The sequence below is a fragment of the Bos taurus genome, chromosome 19 (genome assembly GCF_002263795.3).
Source record: "Bos taurus isolate L1 Dominette 01449 registration number 42190680 breed Hereford chromosome 19, ARS-UCD2.0, whole genome shotgun sequence".
Classification (NCBI taxonomy): Eukaryota; Metazoa; Chordata; class Mammalia; order Artiodactyla; family Bovidae; genus Bos; species Bos taurus.
In genome coordinates, this window is record NC_037346.1 from 21,455,794 (window position 1) to 21,473,643 (window position 17,850).

Consider the following 17,850-nt stretch of genomic DNA (forward strand, 5'->3'; position numbering starts at 1 on the left):
GTCAACCAATGCAGGGAACATGAGCTGGATCCCTGGTCCACAGCTAAGCCTGTGCGCTGCAAATACTGAAGCCCCCTGTACTCTAGAGACCATGCTCTTCAACCAGAGACGCCAATGAGAAGCCGACACACTTCAGCTAGAGAATAGCCCCTGCTCTCTGCAACTAGAGAAACCTCATGCTCAGCAATGAAGATCCAGTGCAGCCAGTAAACAAATGATTTTTTTAAAAAAAAGAAAATAAGGTGTAACCCAAATAAAACTAAGCTATCCTCAGCCCTATCTCAGCGCTGTCACATCCAAAGGAATTCAAGTGGAACTCCCATAAAACACCTGAGAAGTAAAGCATGGTAAGTCTTTACAGAAGTTATCTTTAAGGTGTGTCTCTCTTAAAGTCTCACATTTCTCAAGACCTTCCTCCAACTTCTTATCTTTATGAAATTCCTCCTTCCTCATGCATGCTCTTTATTACTCTCCCCCACTCTTATGGAAGGCAGAGTGCTAGTTTTTTTTTTAAATTGAGATAAAACTCACATAAGATAAAATTAACTATTTTAAAGTGTACAGTCCAGAGGCATTTAGTACATTCATAATATTGTGCAACCATCAGCTTTATCTAGTTTCACAATATTTTCACTGCCCAAAAGGAATCCCTGTGCCCATCAAGTACCTCCCATTCCCCCTTGCACTTGTATTTTCAAAATTGGGGTTGACACATATCAACTGCCACGTGCAAAATAGATAGTTAATGGGAAACTGCTGTAGAGCACAGGGAGATCAGCTTGGTGCTCTGTGATGATCTACGGGGTGGGATGTGGGGGTGGGAGGGGATATATCTATACATACAGCTGATTCACTTCCTTGTACAGCAGAAACCAACACAACATTGTAAAGCAGCTATATGTATGGCAACACACACACAAACACACACACAGCCTCCCTGGGTGATTTTAAAGGGTAAGTGGTGTTGAGATTCATCAGTTTGATACAATCTAGTCCCTCTGGGAACTTCCCCTACTGACATCCCCACTCTACCCTGTAGGCTAAGCAGTCAAGCCAAAGAAATGTGGCGGCAAGTTCTGTTTTTAGCCCCAGTCCATGGCAACCCTATTCCTCCCCTTTCAGCATTTTTCTCTGTCTCTCCTGTCCCTTCCACCTGTATGCCATTCTCGTGGGTCCATACCCTCAAGCAGCTATTACACAAAATCCATCCTGGTGTCAGCTGACAAAACTCTGAAGATCCCTGGTGTGTTTGCCTTTAAATTGAGGATTTAGCCTTTTAGACACAGAGGAACCTCTGTCTAGGGGTACCCTTTAGGTACTATTCAGATGGGAGAGAAAAGGACTGTTTCAGAAATGAATGAGTCTTTCTCAGTTTCTCTGTTACCTATAAAAGAGGTGGCTACTAAAACAACTATGGGGCTTAAAATTGGAAGATAGTGCGGTTGGTCTTCCCTGCTGGCTCATTTTATAAATGCTTAAACATTTGTTAAGGGCTTATTAAGTGGCACAGTGATAAAAGATCAGCCTGCCAATGCAGGAACTGTGGGTTCAAGCCCTGGGTTGAGAAGATCCCCTGAAGAAGGAAATGGCAACCCACTCCAGTCCTCTTGCCTGGGAAATCCCATAGACAGAGGAGCCTGGTAGGCTACAGTCCATGGGGTCGCAAAGAATCAGACACAACTTAGAGACCAAACAAATAATCCTAGGTGCGTGTGTGTGTGTGCTCAGTCACTCAGTCGTGTCCAACTCTGCAACCACATGGACTGCTAGGTACAAGATACTTAATCTCTCAGAGCCTATATTCTTATCTGAAAAATGAGGATGATGATACTGACCTCAAAGGATTGTACTAATATTTCAATAAATTGCAGCCTCAGAAACTGATTCTGATTGAAAACTGGTTTATTGGAAAGATATTGGCTGACTCACAGAATTGCTAGAAGAGTTTGAAAATCAGAAAGTGAAAGTGTTAGTTGCTCAATTATGTCTGATTCTTTGCAACCCCTTGGACTGTATAGCCCACCAGGCTCTTCTGCCCATGGAATTCTCTAGGCAAGAATACTGGAGTAGGTTGCCATTCCCTTCTCCAGGGGATCTTCTCGACCCAGGATTGAACCCAGGTCTCCTGCACTGCAGGCAGATTCTTTTCCATCTGAGCTGCCAGGGAAGCCCAGGGACAATGCCCCAAAGTGAGTGGCAGAACTTGGGGAAGTACTGCCACTGTCACTGATACCAACCATTGCAGCTTGTCTCCCCCACTGCCTGCCCCCACCACTGGCGCTGAGAGCTGGATGGATGCTCTGTTTCCTGTGTCACCCCAGAGATTGTATGTTGCCGCCACCCTTACCCATCACAGCTAAAAAGAATCATCCACAGTCTCTGTTTCTTTGCATCATTGTTGTTGTTTAGTGGCTAAGTCCTGTCTGTCTCTTTTGCAACCCCATGGACTGTAGCCTGCCAGGCTCCTCTGTTCACGGGATTTCCCAGGCAAGAATATTGGAGTGGGAAATTGCCATTTTCTTCTCCAGGGGATCTTCCTGACCCAAGGATCAAACCCACATCTCCTGCAGTGCAGGTGGATTCTTTACGACTAAACTGCCAGGGAAGCCTGGCTCCCAATTCAAAGCCTGTCACAGGTTCATCTGCTTGGCCAAACTGAGGCCCATGTTCCAGAAGGCATTTTCAGACCCTGCCTTCCACCGAGACCCCAAAGGTGGAGGGTTCTCCAAATGAGGGGGAAGGGTTTCAGATGCTGGACAGTCAAAAATAAGGACAGATATTCCTTTTCTAAATTAAGAGGATTAGTGAGACAAACTGCCTATTGTAAACACTAAAGCCCTGTACAGGGATTAGTTACCGGCACTTTGTACATAGTTACTTATTTCGCTGTGTTACAGCACTTCCTCTTCCTTATCCCTTTTTTCTTCCTTCACATGCCTCCACCCCCATCCCAGGACAGTGCCTGCAGACGTACTTCATAATGTTGAATAAATAAAACCTGCTGCTGCTTAGGTTTGGTTGGTGAAACAGTTTGGTATTGACTGGCCATAGTATTGGTTCAGACCTAGACATGTGACCTCAAGTGATCAGCAAAACTGATTGCACAAGGGCATCCTCTGTTGCTGAGTATGAATAAGAAGGGGGGGTGCTTCCTGGGTGGCTCAGCAATAAAGAATCCACTTGCAATGCAGGAGGCGTGGGTTCAGTCCTTGGGCTGGGAAGATCCCCTGGAGAAGGAAATGCAACCCACTCCAATATTCTCATCTGGAGAATCCCATGGACTCCAGGAAACTGGAGTCCCATGGACTTCCACCCAGAGGAGCCTGGTGGGCTGAGGTTCATGGACTCACAGAGTCGGACACGACTGAAGTGACTAAGCACAGCACGTGAATAAGAAAGCATGTGGCTTTCGGAGCTTCTGGCAGCCCTCTTGGGACCACAAAGAGAATCAGAATAAAGTGAACATTGTATTATAGAATGCAAGGGTCAAGGACAAAAAGAAAGCAGGTGGTTGGTGACCATTTAGCCACAGGATAAAGCTATGCCTGAATCCAGACTTCTCCTTTGGACTTCTCAGTTACATGAGCCAATACATTCCATTTATTATTCAAACTAGAATGAGTCAGGTTTTCTGATATGTACAACTGAAAGTAACTGATACCTGCTTCCCTCCCTCTCTACCTCATGAGAATAGAACTGCTGTCCATTTGGTGCTGGCAAATAGAGAGGGTTTTTTTTGAAATACAGATGAAAATCATTATTATGGCCTCATGTTTGGGCAGCAGCCTATCTAATGCCCTAGAATCAGGCCTGACTAAGATAGAAGGGGCTGACCTAACCAAGGGCAATTTTTCAAAGTGATTTCCATAAACATCTTTCATTTCTCTTTGGCCTGGAAAGATAAGGACTCTGAGGAAGTAAGAGCAAACGTTATAGAAATGAAAACAAACCAACAAAACAAGCCAACAAACCCCTCTGTCCCATATCCCATTAGCAGGTCCTGATGACATGTTAAAACACTGCTGGTCCCCATGGTCAATGGCTGAAAACTATTACTCTCCATTTCTCTCTCCCACCCCTTGTGATGAATATTTCACATCTTTCTCTGTTTCCTCAAACCTCCAACAGCTATTATAACATCCTTACCCTCAACTGATGGCTGCAACATCCCATTTCATTTAGAAAATAAAGGCAATCAGCAGAGAATATCTACCAGCTCCCAACATGTCATCTACTCCCTTAATTGTACTTACACTCACACATTCTGCCTTTCCATTTGTGAATACAGCTGAAGTGTCTGTTGTTGTTTAGTCACGAAGTCATGTCCAGCTCTTTTGCAACCCCATGGAATGTAGCCTGCCAGGCTCCTCTATTCATGGTATTTCCCAGGCAAGAATACTGGAGTGGGTTGCCTTTTTCTTCTCCAGGGGATCTTTCTGGACCAGGGGTTGAACCCGAATCTCCTGCATTGGAGGGCGGATTGTTTACCATTAAGCCACCAGGGAAGTGTCTGTGTTCCTACCTAAGACCAAGCCTCTGCTGGTGTATTTGATCCTATGCTCTTCCTTGCCTTGGATACTGACAAGGCCATTTACCTGGTCACTTTCACTAGCCTGTGAAGTTGTCTTTTACTTCTTCCCTTTTACCCAAGTAGTTGCTAAATCTTGTCAATCCAATAACCCAAACATCATTCTAACATATCTTCTCCTTTCTATCCTCTCTAATATTGCCAGAATCAGCTCTTGTCTAGAGGGCAACTGCTTTTAAGTCTGCCACACACAGCCCCTGGAATTCTCTTGCTGAAACATGGATATGATCCATACCACTCTCTTCATAAACAATTCTGTAAGTTTTTCACTTGCTGTGGAATAAAGCAAAACTCCTTTAGCATATTTGAAGCCTTTCATCATCTGGCACCATTCTTCTTTCATAGCTATGGCTCCTGCTGCTCCTCCCAACACACCTTATATTCCGGTCACCATTACCCTCTGTTCTCACTGGTCCCTCTGCCTTGACTGCTCTATTCTCCATTTTCTTCCCTGTTTGAGAATTCTTATTAAACACACACATATACAAAATGATGATTTCTGAAAGCTTGTTATATGCCAAGTACCAAGAATTACATTAAACATTATATCTGTATTACCTCACTTAGTTCTCAGAAAAATGAAATAACTTCCCCAAGTTAAAACAGCTAGAAAATGGTTGATCTAGAATTTGAACTCAGTTCATGAACTCAGTATTGATGAAGTTTTCTCTGATGCCTCATCACAATTAGTTGCTTTCTCCTCTGGGTTCCAACAGTGGGGTTTTTCAATTTTTGTTTCATTTTGTCTTGTTTCAGTTCACTCCACAGAAGCAGTCTTATTATTGAGTAAACACACAGACTCTGGAGCCAGACTCCCTGCGTTTGAGTCCTGGATCTGTGGTTTGCTAGCTGTGAGATCTTGTGCCTCAGTGTATCTATCTTTGAAACAGGAGAGTTAATAGTACCTACCTCTGGATTGTTGTGAGGATTAAATGCATCAACCGATGAAAAGGTTTAGTGCAGCGGCTGTTACATAGCGCTGGCCCCATGGATGCATCAGGTCTGCCTGTGTTCTCTCTCTCTCTAGACTCTGGCCTTCTAGCAGAGAACAATCCTTTATTTATCCCCCAATCCTCTGTCACCCATAGAGCAGACCTTTAGCTAGATGGATGCTCCATAACCATTTGTCAAATTGAACTTGTCAGTTTGTGGGTGTTTCTGCCAGACCATGTGACATTTACAAGTTCATAATCTATGTTGTGTTTCGATTACCTATGAGTCTTTTAGAAAAAGTCACTACTGAAGACCATCAGGCCATCTAACAAGCTCTGCTTTGTTTTTCAAAAGCCAGGTCATTACCACTCAGCTTCTGTGAACTGGAAATTTTTTCCCAAGTTCCTTCACTTGTGAAGCCAGGACTTTCCTTGTGGGAAGGAGAAAAGGGACACCTGTCATACGTTAGGATTTCTCAGGGGCAGCTGGAGTTATTTAGTTGGAGGCTTCCCCTCCAGTGAGCAGTGACCGGGTCAGGAGCTTTGGGTTTCACTTCGAACCACCAGCACAGAATACCTGCTTAGGATGGAGGCTCCAGACCAGAAAGAGGTTGCAATTGCAAGGCGGGAGGCCCGGGGATTCTCGGGAGGGCGCTGGCTCAAGTTACACCACATTATTTCACAGCCCTCACACGTTTATTTACTGCCTCCCTAGGTGAGGCTGCAGGAGTGAGTTGACAGGAAGAGGCTTCCAAGGAGAGTGAAAATGGTAGAAAAGGAAATATTTGATTAGAGGTTAACATGCCCCCTGGGGCCGCTTTGATTTGGATTATTGTAAAAGTGCACAGAGTAATGATTAAGTACTCCCTGGGGTAGGGGGGGTAGGTGGTCTCTGTACAGAGTTGGGGCTTTGCTTCTGATGAGTTGCAGCTGGTGTGTAAGAGGCACATGAAACCAAATGGGCATGAAGGAGAAGAGATGCTCACAGGACCACAGTGACTGTGCTAAATTCATCACCCTCACCTAAGCCCGGGCCTTCTCCTATCCTCTTCTTCAGTGAAAGCTCGCAAGTTGCTTTGGCCGTAACTTGAAGTCATCCTACAGCTTCTCTTTCTCTCTGTCACCTTCTCTTTCCTGTCTACGTTCTCTCCTAAAGGTCTTTCAAATCCATTTCCTCCTTTCCATTTCCACTGGCACTGTCCTCAAGGGTTCACCTCGTCATGTCTTTTTGGATTATATCTTCTTTACAGGTTTCTCGGCCTCAAGTCTTAGGCCTTCCACTTCATTCTCCACTGTTACTGTTACTTTTTTTTTTTTAAGGGGCTCTTTATTCTTGCCTGGAGAATTCCATGGACAGAGGATCCTGGTGGGCTACAGTCCATGGGGTCGCAAAGAGTCAGACATGACTGAGCAACAAACACCTTCACTTTATTTTTTATTAATTTATTTTTGGCTGCGCTGGGTCCTCGTCCTGGCACATGGGCTTAGCTACCCTGTAGGGTGTGGGATCTTAGTTCCCTGATCAGGGATCATACTTGCGTCCTTTGTGTTGGAAGGCAGATTCCTAACCACTGGACTGCCAGGGAAGTCCTGGGATTTTTCTAAACTAGCTTAACATCTGTCAGTGGCTCTCCATGGTCTTATGGATCAAGTGCTCCCCAGAGTCCAGCTTGTGAAGCTCTTTGAGTTCTGATTCTGCTTCACTGGTTTGTGTCCTCCATACCCGTGAGCTCCTTCACAATCCTGACCTGTATGCAGTTCCTAGGATGTGCAGTATTTGCTTTTAAGCTTTCAGTGTTTGCTCCTCCTTCTGCCCAGAATACCTACCCACTTCCTCTCCTAATTTCTCTCCTCCTGTGCTCCTACCTCCTTGGGTTGAATGAAGTTTCCTACAAGCCTTAGAAAGCATCACTATGATCAAGGCTAGTGGAGGTGATGGAATTCCAGTTGAGCTATTCCAAATCCTGAAAGATGATGCTGTGAAAGTGCTGCACTCAATATGCCAGCAAATTTGGAAAACTCAGCAGTGGCCACAGGACTGGAAAAGGTCAGTTTTCATTCCAATCCCAAAGAAAGGCAATGCCAAAGAATGCTCAAACTACCACACAATTGCACTCATCTCACATGCTAGTAAAGTAATGCTCAAAATTCTCCAAGCCAGGCTTCAGCAATGAGCGACTTCCCTTTCACTTGTCATTCACATTAGGGTTCAATCATAGTTCAAGGAAGGAGCCTGGAAACGCCTGGCTTTGAAAGAAGGAACTACAACAGTTATTGCAATTATGTTCTTTGATGGGTAAAATTTCACACTTGATAAAAGAATTAGGAGGTTTTGTGCTTCTTCAAGCTAAAGTGATTTAAGCCTACTTTAAAGACCAGTTTAAAGGCCTCTTCTCTAGATGATAACATTATATTTGCCAGCTTTAAGCCATTTTGGAATTATACTCACCAAGCAAGTGTTTCCAGAAATGTCATACCTGCTGCTTTTGAAATGTCACTCGAAGGCCACAGTTAAACAAGTAACTCGCTCAGGAGAAGTGTGAAAGGTGGGCAAGTGAACCATGAAATGAATTCCGCCTACAGGGCTGAGACCAGCCCACACTGGAACCTGTGGCAGTGAAATAAACTGGGGTAACACCAAGGAAATAAATTCATCAACACAAAGAGAGCCTACTACATAGATTTTCACTAGACATAAAGGAGACATCTTCTTTCAACATAATGACTAAAAACTGGAAAAGATGTAGTGAACCCTCTGCCACTCCAAGTGACCCAGTCCCTTCAACCTATGGCTGGCGGGGCGCTGGGCTCAAGTTAAGGCAGACCCACTTCGATGGAAAGGGTGCACGGTTGGAAGGGCTGCGACGTCTTCTGTCTCTTCTAAGGTAGATTCTTTCGAACCTTTGAGGTTTTTTTTCAAGTCCTTTGATTCTTTTCGAACCTTCTGATTCTTTCTATTCTCGGTTCTAAGCGTAAAAGCGCAGCTGGGGAAAGCTGCAACAAAGATCGGAACCAAGCCGGTGACAGTACTGAGGAAAAGGGGTGAGAATGAACGGATAACACATAAAGAAGAGAATGAGCGAGTTGAGGAGAAGCGGAGCAAACGCAGAAAAGGAAATGGGGAGGAGGGAGAGAGACAGGAACCCTGACCGAAGAGGAGAGTGACCAAACTCCACCCAGACAGGAGGAAGGCACGCCCAGAGGGTGATCTGCTGCTTTAAGGATGGCCCCGCCCACGGAGTGACGCGACGGCAGGCCCGCCCACCATTGGCTGCGGCCGGAGGGCGGGATGGGGTTGCTAGGAGCGGAGGGGATCCGGCGGGCCCCGGCCTCCCGGAGCGCGGAGCCGGGGGAACGGAGCCGGGGTTAGCGGAGCTGCTGGAAGATGGCGAGTGGCTGGGACGCGCGGCCGCCCTGGCGGCCCGGGCGCCTCCCGCTGCTGCTGTGTCTACTGCTGCTGCTGCAGCTGCTGCGGAGCCCGGCCAGGGCCGCGCACATCAAGAAGGCGGAGGCGACCACGACGACGACAACGAGCGCGGGCGCCGAGGACGAGGGCCAGTTTGACCGCTACTACCACGAAGAGGAGCTGGGCTCGGCGCTGAGGGAGGCGGCGGCCGCGGGGCCCCCTGGGCTGGCCCGCCTCTTCAGCATCGGCAGCTCGGTGGAGGGCCGGCCGCTGTGGGTGCTGCGCCTCACGGCCGGCCTGGGGCCACCGCCCCCTGACGGCGACCTGGGGCCCGACGCGGCGGGGCCGCTCCTGCCTGGCCGGCCGCAGGTGAAGCTGGTGGGCAACATGCACGGGGACGAGACCGTGTCGCGCCAGGTGCTCGTCTACCTGGCCCGCGAGCTGGCGGCCGGCTACCGCCGCGGGGACCCGCGTCTGGTCCGCCTGCTCAACACCACTGACGTGTACGTGCTGCCCAGCCTCAACCCCGACGGCTTTGAGCGCGCCCGCGAGGGTGACTGCGGCCTCGGCGACAGCGACCCTCCCGGGGCCAGCGGCCGCGACAACAGCCGCGGCCGCGACCTCAACCGCAGCTTCCCTGACCAGTTCAGCACTGGCGAGCCCCCGTCCCTGGACGACGTGCCCGAGGTGCGCGCCCTGATCGAGTGGATCCGCAGGAACAAGTGAGTACCGCCCGCCCTCCACTCACCTCCCCATCCACGCATCCCTCCGGGGCACAGGCTGGGTCCCTCACTCCGTAGGCGTTCAAACAGTGCTCGCAGGCCTAAGGGACTGGGGTAGTGAGGGCGGAGGGCGACACCCCATAAAGGGAACTAGGGCCCAGGCCGCTTAGCCTCTGTCCTCATGATAATTGTCGGAGAAGCGCTGCCTGGAGGATGTCATTTATTAAAAGAATGCAGAAAGCCGCCGTTTGGCTGTAGGGGAGACTCCTTTCTGGCTTTTGAGTCCCTGTTCTCGCAGGACGGTAGAATAAGCGATGGAAGAGACCTTCAGGATGACCTCGGTCAGCTCGCTTATTTTATAGATAAACTGACAAAATTGCGGTTATGTCATGACTACAGGCACTGTGCTAAACCCCCTGAACTGCATGATCTCAGTTTATGTTGGACACAACCTGATGAGACAGGCAGCATTCTCATCCTTGTTTTGCATGTGGGGGAGATCAAGAGTCAGATTGTAAATAATTTACATAGTATGAAAATCATTTATATATTACAGAAGTAGCTGGAACTGGACTCAGGCATTTAGTCAGTGTTCTGAGCCCTGAAGGCAGCGTGTAGCCCACAGATGACACCCGTGGGGTCTTTCTCTTTGATATTTGATAAAAACTGATTCTCTTCCAGTCTTTGCCTCTGACTCAGCTACGGAGCCTATAGATATGGCTGGCCAGAGAACTCCTCTGGATCTGGAACCTTCACCTGGGAGCAGCCTCATTTTAGACTCTGAAGGGTTTCTGATTCCATTTATGCACATTATTAGTGGACCAGAGTTGAATGGCTAATTGTCACACTTATACACAACACACACAAACACACCTTAGGTGTTAGTGAGTGCCACGTGGGATTTAAAATATTAAAAGAAGCATGAGGACCTCAAGAAATAGGTGTATGACATGAGACTATGCTAAATATAGAGGAGGTGTGTTTATGTACCCAGTTAAGCTTTACAGGAATTTCTCCTACTGACAAAACATGTGTGGGCTGCTATAATAGGGGTCATCTCTGTGAAAGAGGGAGAACTTGAGTCTTGAGAGATGGGTAGGATTTTCAGCAAAAAGGAGGAGAGGAATAGAGAAAGAGGGAACTTATGAAATCATGTCCAAAGTGACCAGGCACCTCTTCGCTTTCTCAGCTATTGGCCTTGCCAACATAATCCTCTTTTTTGTATCTTCCTAAGACTTGTAGAGGATTTCCTTGGTGGCTCAGCAGTAAAAATCTGCCTGCCAATGCAGGAGACATGGGTTCGATCCCTGGGTGGGGATGATCCCCCGGAGAAGGGAATAGCTACCCACTCCAGTATTCCTGCCTGGGAAGTCCCATGAACAGAAGGAGCCTGGTGGGCTACAGCCCATGGGGTCACAGAAGAGTGGGACACAATTTAGTGACCAAACAACAATGACATAGGCTTGTGAAGCAATTAAGCTTTCTATCCCGATCTGAAGATTTCTAAGTGACAGATAAAATAAAAGCAATAATGAACTCAGGTGTTTTCCTGTAGGACTTAGAAGTATCTCTTCTACAAGATTCAGTATGTATGTAGCAGACCTTGAAAAATTCATGAACATTATGACAATTCTAATTTCGTTTTCTCTTCCTCGCTTTCACTTTACTCCTTCTGAGAGGAGTAGGCATTAATCCCTGGGAGGCATTAACTTCACATACACTTTCTGGGAAGATTTTTCTTTTAAAGATAATGATGTCAGGCTCTCTGAACAGTTGCATAAGAAGTGTGACTTTAAGCAATGCAAACAGTCTAAAATGCTCCATCATGACCTTTACAAGGATGTAAATTCTGTGAGTAGATATTTCTGTTCAGTATTAGTTCTGCTGTGACCAAAAATAAAAATAAGCTGTCTTGGTGCAAGTCACCTTGAGACTATACTGAAAGCTTTGAACTTTAAATTTAGAAGCAAAAATGTGCTCTCTGGACAACCCTTTCACATCACCAGTATTTAATGATTACAAGGTATGGTCCAGGCTGGGTAGTTCAATGGTAGGAGCTTGTGACGATTTGAAAAGCTCATCTGTGTTGGTTGGTGTTACACAGAAAGTTGCTTTCTTTTGTGGCTAGGATATGACCCTAGTCATATCCTCCTTCTTTTCAAATGTAACTCTAAATCAGAAGGAAAAATAGGTGAGTGTTTAGGGTAAAAGTATACCCATCCATCCTCAGTCACAAATAACTCAAAATGCGTATTAGTTAATGATTATTCAGTAACAAGGGATATGTGAATAAAGTAAAAAATAAGCACATGCATGATCTGAGGTTGATTCCTAAATATAGAGTCAGCTTTATGGAGAGGAAATTCTAAAACCACAGACAGTATAGGGAAAGTACCTTTTTCAGTGTATTCTGTGAAGTAAACCATTTGCATAATTTCTCGATATCCTAGCCACCCAGCTGTATTAGAAATAGATTTTTTTGTCATTGTTGCTTTGGATATGTAAGATTTTAAAACTCATTTTCTCCTGCTTAGGAAAGTAAAGTTGATTTTCTTTGTTTCACTTTATACTTCACCCATTCAGTGATTTTGTACTGTTGACAGTTGACTCATATGCTTAGGAAAATATATAAGATTTTAACTCCATCATTAAAATCTTTTATAGTTTACTTGACCCTTATATTTTTGGCACGCTTCTTTACTTAAATATAGCCTCTTAGACTTTAGTAGATTATGCAAAAATGATTTTTTGGGTATGTTTGTGAAAAGCATTGTATTACTGGAGTGAGTACACTTCCCCGAAACCTTTAGAATTTAGTTTATCAGACATCAAGTTTTCTTAATTTTTTACAGTTATTTACAGATTTATCTGGGGACCATAACAGAATTAACTTAGAGATGGATTTTTTAATATCTATAGACTTGTTTATAATTTTTATGATATATTAAGCAGCTACTTTAAATCTTATGCAAGAAATGATATATGATATTGAAGTCAAGTGTAAAAAACACTTAAGAGAACTGATTTGAATGGAAACTAAAATACCCTTCAAATAAAATTGGATTGATATCAAAATTGGTTTGACAAAGACTAAAAGCAATAATCTTATAGCCACTATAGTAGGTATCACTTTCTCTTGAAATTGTCCTTACTAGAATGGCACTGGTACTTCTAAAACTATGTAAGTAGAGTAAGGAAAATCTAATAATTTATCACTGGAGTAGACTGCAAATATTTCATTGTTCTAAAGGTATTCGGTTAGGCTACTTTAATAGTATTTCTGAGAAGTGTTAGAAGAAATGACAAAGTGAGAAACAGCTTTTAGCAGAGAATCTTGGAATTTAAAGTCTTAATTGAAAATATATAGTTAAAATAGCATGCTTCACTTACTTAGAATATTTAGGTATCCACTAGAATACGAATGCCATGAGGGCATCTTTGTATTTGTTTCTTCTCTGATGTATTCCTTAGTGTCTAGAACATTTGGCTTACAGTTGACACTCAAGAAAATTTGTTGCTGAATGGATTGCCTGAACTGGGCTGGCCTTCTTATAACTTTCCCCAAGTCATTGCTGAGGGGGAAAGTACTTCAATTATTTAAAGCATAGAAGCCAAAAAGTAAATAGTTAATACCTTGCTATGGAGGAGGGTTGGGTAAGGTGGAGTTAGAGTGTTAGAATATACACTTAGTTTTTGCTTCTGTATCATTCTTTCTGGCATTGGAAGTTGGGGGTGGATTGATAGTCTGTAAGGCAGTGATTTCCTGAGCAGGATGCAAATATCTCCAAAGAAAGGAACATTTGTTGAGCAGATGCTTGAAAGCAGTCATTGTGCTGGAAGACATTGTACATGTATTACCTTATTTAATTCTCGTAACCACCCTGGGAAGCAGGTAGCATCAATCCCCATTTAACAGGTGAGAGAAAAACTAGGGTTCAATGGATTTAGAGGCAGCAACTCTACCCGATCATGTTAGTAGTGAGTGACCTGTCTGGGAAACCAAATGTTCTTACCATATTTGCCTGGTTTCAGAGGTTGTGCTGTTGCCACGACACCAAACGGTCTTCTCTGGTGTCTGGAATTGTGCTAACTGTAATTATATTAGTTATTAAACTCGACTTTTTTCATAGTCTATTCTGATATTTATTCACTGTCTTTATCAGCTCATTTCTGTCTTCTGAGGACAGATTCTGTGTTACAAGTAATTTTTATTGTTTGACGTCCTCTGAGAGGTACTAATCATATTTAACTTTTCAAATTAAACATATCATAGACTTAATTCTCTTTCAAGCATATAAAATGTTATAGATCAACCCCCTTTAGAATTTCTGTAGGTCAGTTTCTTTCAGTCACAAAAAGGCAGAAGCAAAAAATCCAATTTCAACTGCAAAAAGTGTTTAATCTCCAGCCATAGAAATAGGTCGAGCTGTTACATGAGTGGAAAATGTATAAATAGGGCTGCAGCATGTTTTTGCCTTTAGCTTTTACCATAAAAGGAGTTCTTCAGTATTTCTGTATCTATAAATGTGACTGGATTGTAAGTGGGTTCACTTAAAAGTAAAAACATAACAAAAATTAAAATGTTTCTTTTTATAGAAGCAGCCTTATCTTCATGTCAGTTTATTTTTTAATGGCCCAACCAGGAACCTTGGTCCTAAAGAGAGCTGCTTTTGCAGCGATACAATGTTCTGTATTGTGTTTCTCTGGAAGCAACTCACTGTGTGGGGTCTCTCCCCCAACCCCACCACCAAGCTTCCCAACTATGGCATCTCTCTCGAAAATGTGAGTTTAGTGTATTGTGAAACTGGAATGAGGCAAAACACATCCTGTTTTAATTTATTTGTCTCCAAATCTCAAAAATACTCTCTGGACAGTAATATAAAAAGCATGAAACTTATTAACCCAACTCATGTATTCAACAAATATTTATTTCTGTAAGCCACACTTTCTATGAGATTGACCCATAATGAAGTACAAGAATTAGATTGAACTCTATGAAGTTGTCATTTTTGTAGGTCAAAACATGGTTGGATATTGGCAAGTTCACATTGTTCAACCTAATAGAGGTCCCTGAATAAGACATCTCCTAAAACATTAATTTCTACTGTGTTATTAAGCTATTTTTTTTCAATGATTGGAAAATTCTTTAAAGCTATTTGAAGTTAAGGAATTGTAAAAACTGCTTGAAATTTGTTGAATGGATAATGCTTTCTTTCCATTTTCCTTCTATGTTTGGTCAAATTATAACCATTGGTAGAATTTTCTAGGTCTCAAGAGGAGTATCTAAGTTCATTGATAAAAGATGTAGAATTTTAGAATATATGTTTTCTGTGCCTTTTAAAAAGTGATGTGTGATTTTGATTTTCCAAGGTTCGTGCTTTCCGGAAACCTGCACGGTGGCTCGGTGGTAGCAAGCTATCCCTTTGATGATTCTCCAGAACATAAGGCCACTGGAGTCTATAGCAAAACTTCAGATGATGAAGTATTTAGATATCTGGCGAAAGCCTATGCATCACACCATCCCATAATGAAAACTGGTGCCCCTCATTGTCCTGGAGATGAAGATGAGACTTTTAAAGATGGGATCACGAATGGTGCACACTGGTATGATGTGGAAGGTATGTAAAGCCCTGGATTTGCTATATTTTCCTCCTTGTTCATTTAACTTTTCTGAGCATACTCTGGGTGGAAAAGAGCAAATAAACTTCAAGGAATTATGATGTTTTTAAATCTTGAAAATTTCAAACCCACAGTAAAATTAAAAGAAAACTCCATGAACACACTTGTATGTTTTGTTTAGTCAAAGTCATGTCAGACTCTTTGTGACCCTGTGGACTGTAGCCCGCCAGGCTCCTCTGTCCATGGGATTTCCCAGGCAAGAATACTGGAGTGGGTTACCATCTCCTTCTCCAGGGGCTCTTCCTGGACTAGGGATCGAACCCACATCTCTTACATTGGCAGGAAGATTCTTTACCACTGAGCCACCAGGAAAGCCCGAACACCTGTATATCCTTTATTTAAATTCACCAACAGTTATCTAACCACAAATATTGCTCCTCTCCCCTAAACAGACACACACACACACACACACCCTTTATTTAAATTCACCAACAGTTATCTAACCACAAATATTGCTCCTCTCCCCTAAACAGACACACACACACACACACACACACTCACTCTCTCTCTCTCCCCTCTCTTTTGTCAGATGATCCAAAAGTAGGTTGCAGATTTCATGACACTTCACCTGTAAATACCTCTCAAGTATGTAATTCCTAAATACAGGGACATTCTCTTATATAACCCTTGTACCATTACTGTAATTGAGAAATCAACAGTAACTCAGTGCTGTCATCCCACATGCTATTTGCATGTAACTCAAATTTCCTGTATTACCCCCCCACATATCCCATACAGCTCCTTTCTTCCTGATCCGATGCAGTCAAGGCTCCAGCATTTTGCATGTGCCTCTTGTGTTTTTTAGTTTCCCCCATCTAAAACAGTCATGTTAACAGTCTCTTTTCTTAATGATGGTGAATCTTTTGAAGTGTCCAGTCCAGTTGTCCCACAGAACAGCCCATATTCTAGATTTGTCTATTTCTTCATGATAAGATTATCAGGTCCAAATTTCCAGCAAGACCATTACACTGATCACATGAAGAGGCACATAAAATCAGTCAGCTTGAATTGTTTACCGTTTCTCTTAAGTTTTATGAAAACAGCTATTGTTCTTTTTAAACTTTGGTATCCTTTGAATAACAACTTTTTGTTTTTATGCACAGGCTTAGACAATTTAATTAAGAGTAATCAGAAGAAACAGTCAATCCATGAAAATGTTATCAGTGTAAAACTTTTTTCTCTTCTTAGAATCTACCCATGGTGAATGCCTTAGGTCAAGAGTCCTTAACCTCCAGAATCTAATGCCTGATGATTTGAAATGGAGTTGATATAATAATAATAGAAATAAAGTATACAATAAACATAATGTGCTTGAATCATCCCACAACCATCCCCCCCACCCTCCATGGAAAAATTGTCTTCTACAAGAGTGGTACCTGGTTGTCAAAAAGGTTGGGGACTGCTGCCTTGGGTTTTCACTTACCCTATTATTTTTTTTGTCAGTCAGTCACATTATAAAGTATCTTATGACATTTCTCTTAATGTGCCTTCTTTAAAATATTTGAATAACTCTGTGAATTTTTATGTCAAGCCAAGAATACCCAAATTGGGTACTAAGTTTCAGGACTTGATACTTTCTATACTTTTCTGATTCTCCTACAGTTTCTACCCATGTTTCTTATATATAACTAGCGAGTCGAACTATTTAGAAAGGGGTATGAAATATATACAAGCCAGACTTTCTGCCTGTAGCAATTAGAGGTGGTTTGAAAACCATTAATAAATCTTAAAGATAAGGGATATATTTTAATGTTTAATTTCATTTCAGTCTTTAGCAAATATTAATATATTCATTTTTAAGACTCCGCAGGGCTTACGGAGTCTTAGTTCTTTGACCAGGGATTGAACCTACACCCTCCACAGTGAAAACTTGGAGTCTTAGCCACTGAACTGCTAGGGAATTCCCTTTAGCAAATATATTTAATAAAACCAGACTTCTTGAACTAGTGGTTTTGTGATGTTGTCAAGTTACTTCATTATTTGAGATCCTGTCTAAAATAATGGACTAAAACTAATTTTTCCTTTTTGGGGAATGTTGTTAAAGGTTAGAAAATAATTTCTAATTGACAATTGACTAAGGAAGATAAATACATGTGATACTATTTAAAAAGTAAGTGTGTTTCCTTCACAGTAAGTAAAATTATTTGGTTAAGCCAGGCAACAGGTTTTTCTGAGTCTTCAAGCATCTAAAGGAGCTTGGCTTTGCTGCTGCCATTATTTTTTTACATTAATTTATTTGGCTGCTCTGAGTCTTAATTGCAGCACATGGGATCTAGTTTCCTGGCCAGGAATGGAACTCCAGCCCCTTGTATTGGGAACTTGGGGTCTTAGCCACTGGACCACCAGGGAAGTCCCTATTCTTGTTTTTGTGAGCATATACTTCTCTCCTGTTTTAGCTGGGTGGTCAGACATATTCTATGTTATTTCTACAATAACTAGCTTGTATCTCTTACTGCCTTAGCAATATTGAGCAGTTTCAGTAGTTTCTTGAGAGTGTGAGTGTGTGTGTGTGTTTTAACAGCT

At 43.1% G+C, this 17,850-nt stretch overlaps 2 protein-coding genes across 3 annotated transcripts in view; one reads left to right on the top strand and one right to left on the bottom strand.

The window, feature by feature from the left end:
- The window catches only part of TMIGD1 (transmembrane and immunoglobulin domain containing 1), a 66,793-nt gene extending 56,713 nt beyond the window's left edge, over positions 1–10,080 (bottom strand). Inside the window, exons 1-2 of one of the 2 annotated variants that reach the window (XM_024979784.2) lie at positions 5,498–5,877; positions 4,254–4,463 (exon numbers count right to left, since the gene is read on the bottom strand). The gene's annotated coding sequence lies outside the window, so the exon portion shown is untranslated. Of the gene's footprint in view, positions 1–4,253; positions 4,464–5,497; positions 5,878–9,674 lie in introns of those variants that run through there. The other variant, XM_024979783.2, reaches the window with a different exon arrangement.
- The window catches only part of CPD (carboxypeptidase D), a 72,054-nt gene continuing 63,059 nt past the window's right edge, over positions 8,856–17,850 (top strand). Inside the window, exons 1-2 of the mRNA XM_010815868.4 lie at positions 8,856–9,648; positions 15,019–15,266. Coding sequence (XP_010814170.2) covers positions 8,906–9,648; positions 15,019–15,266 — 991 coding nt within the window. The 5' untranslated portion in view covers positions 8,856–8,905. The remainder of the gene's footprint in view (positions 9,649–15,018; positions 15,267–17,850) is intronic.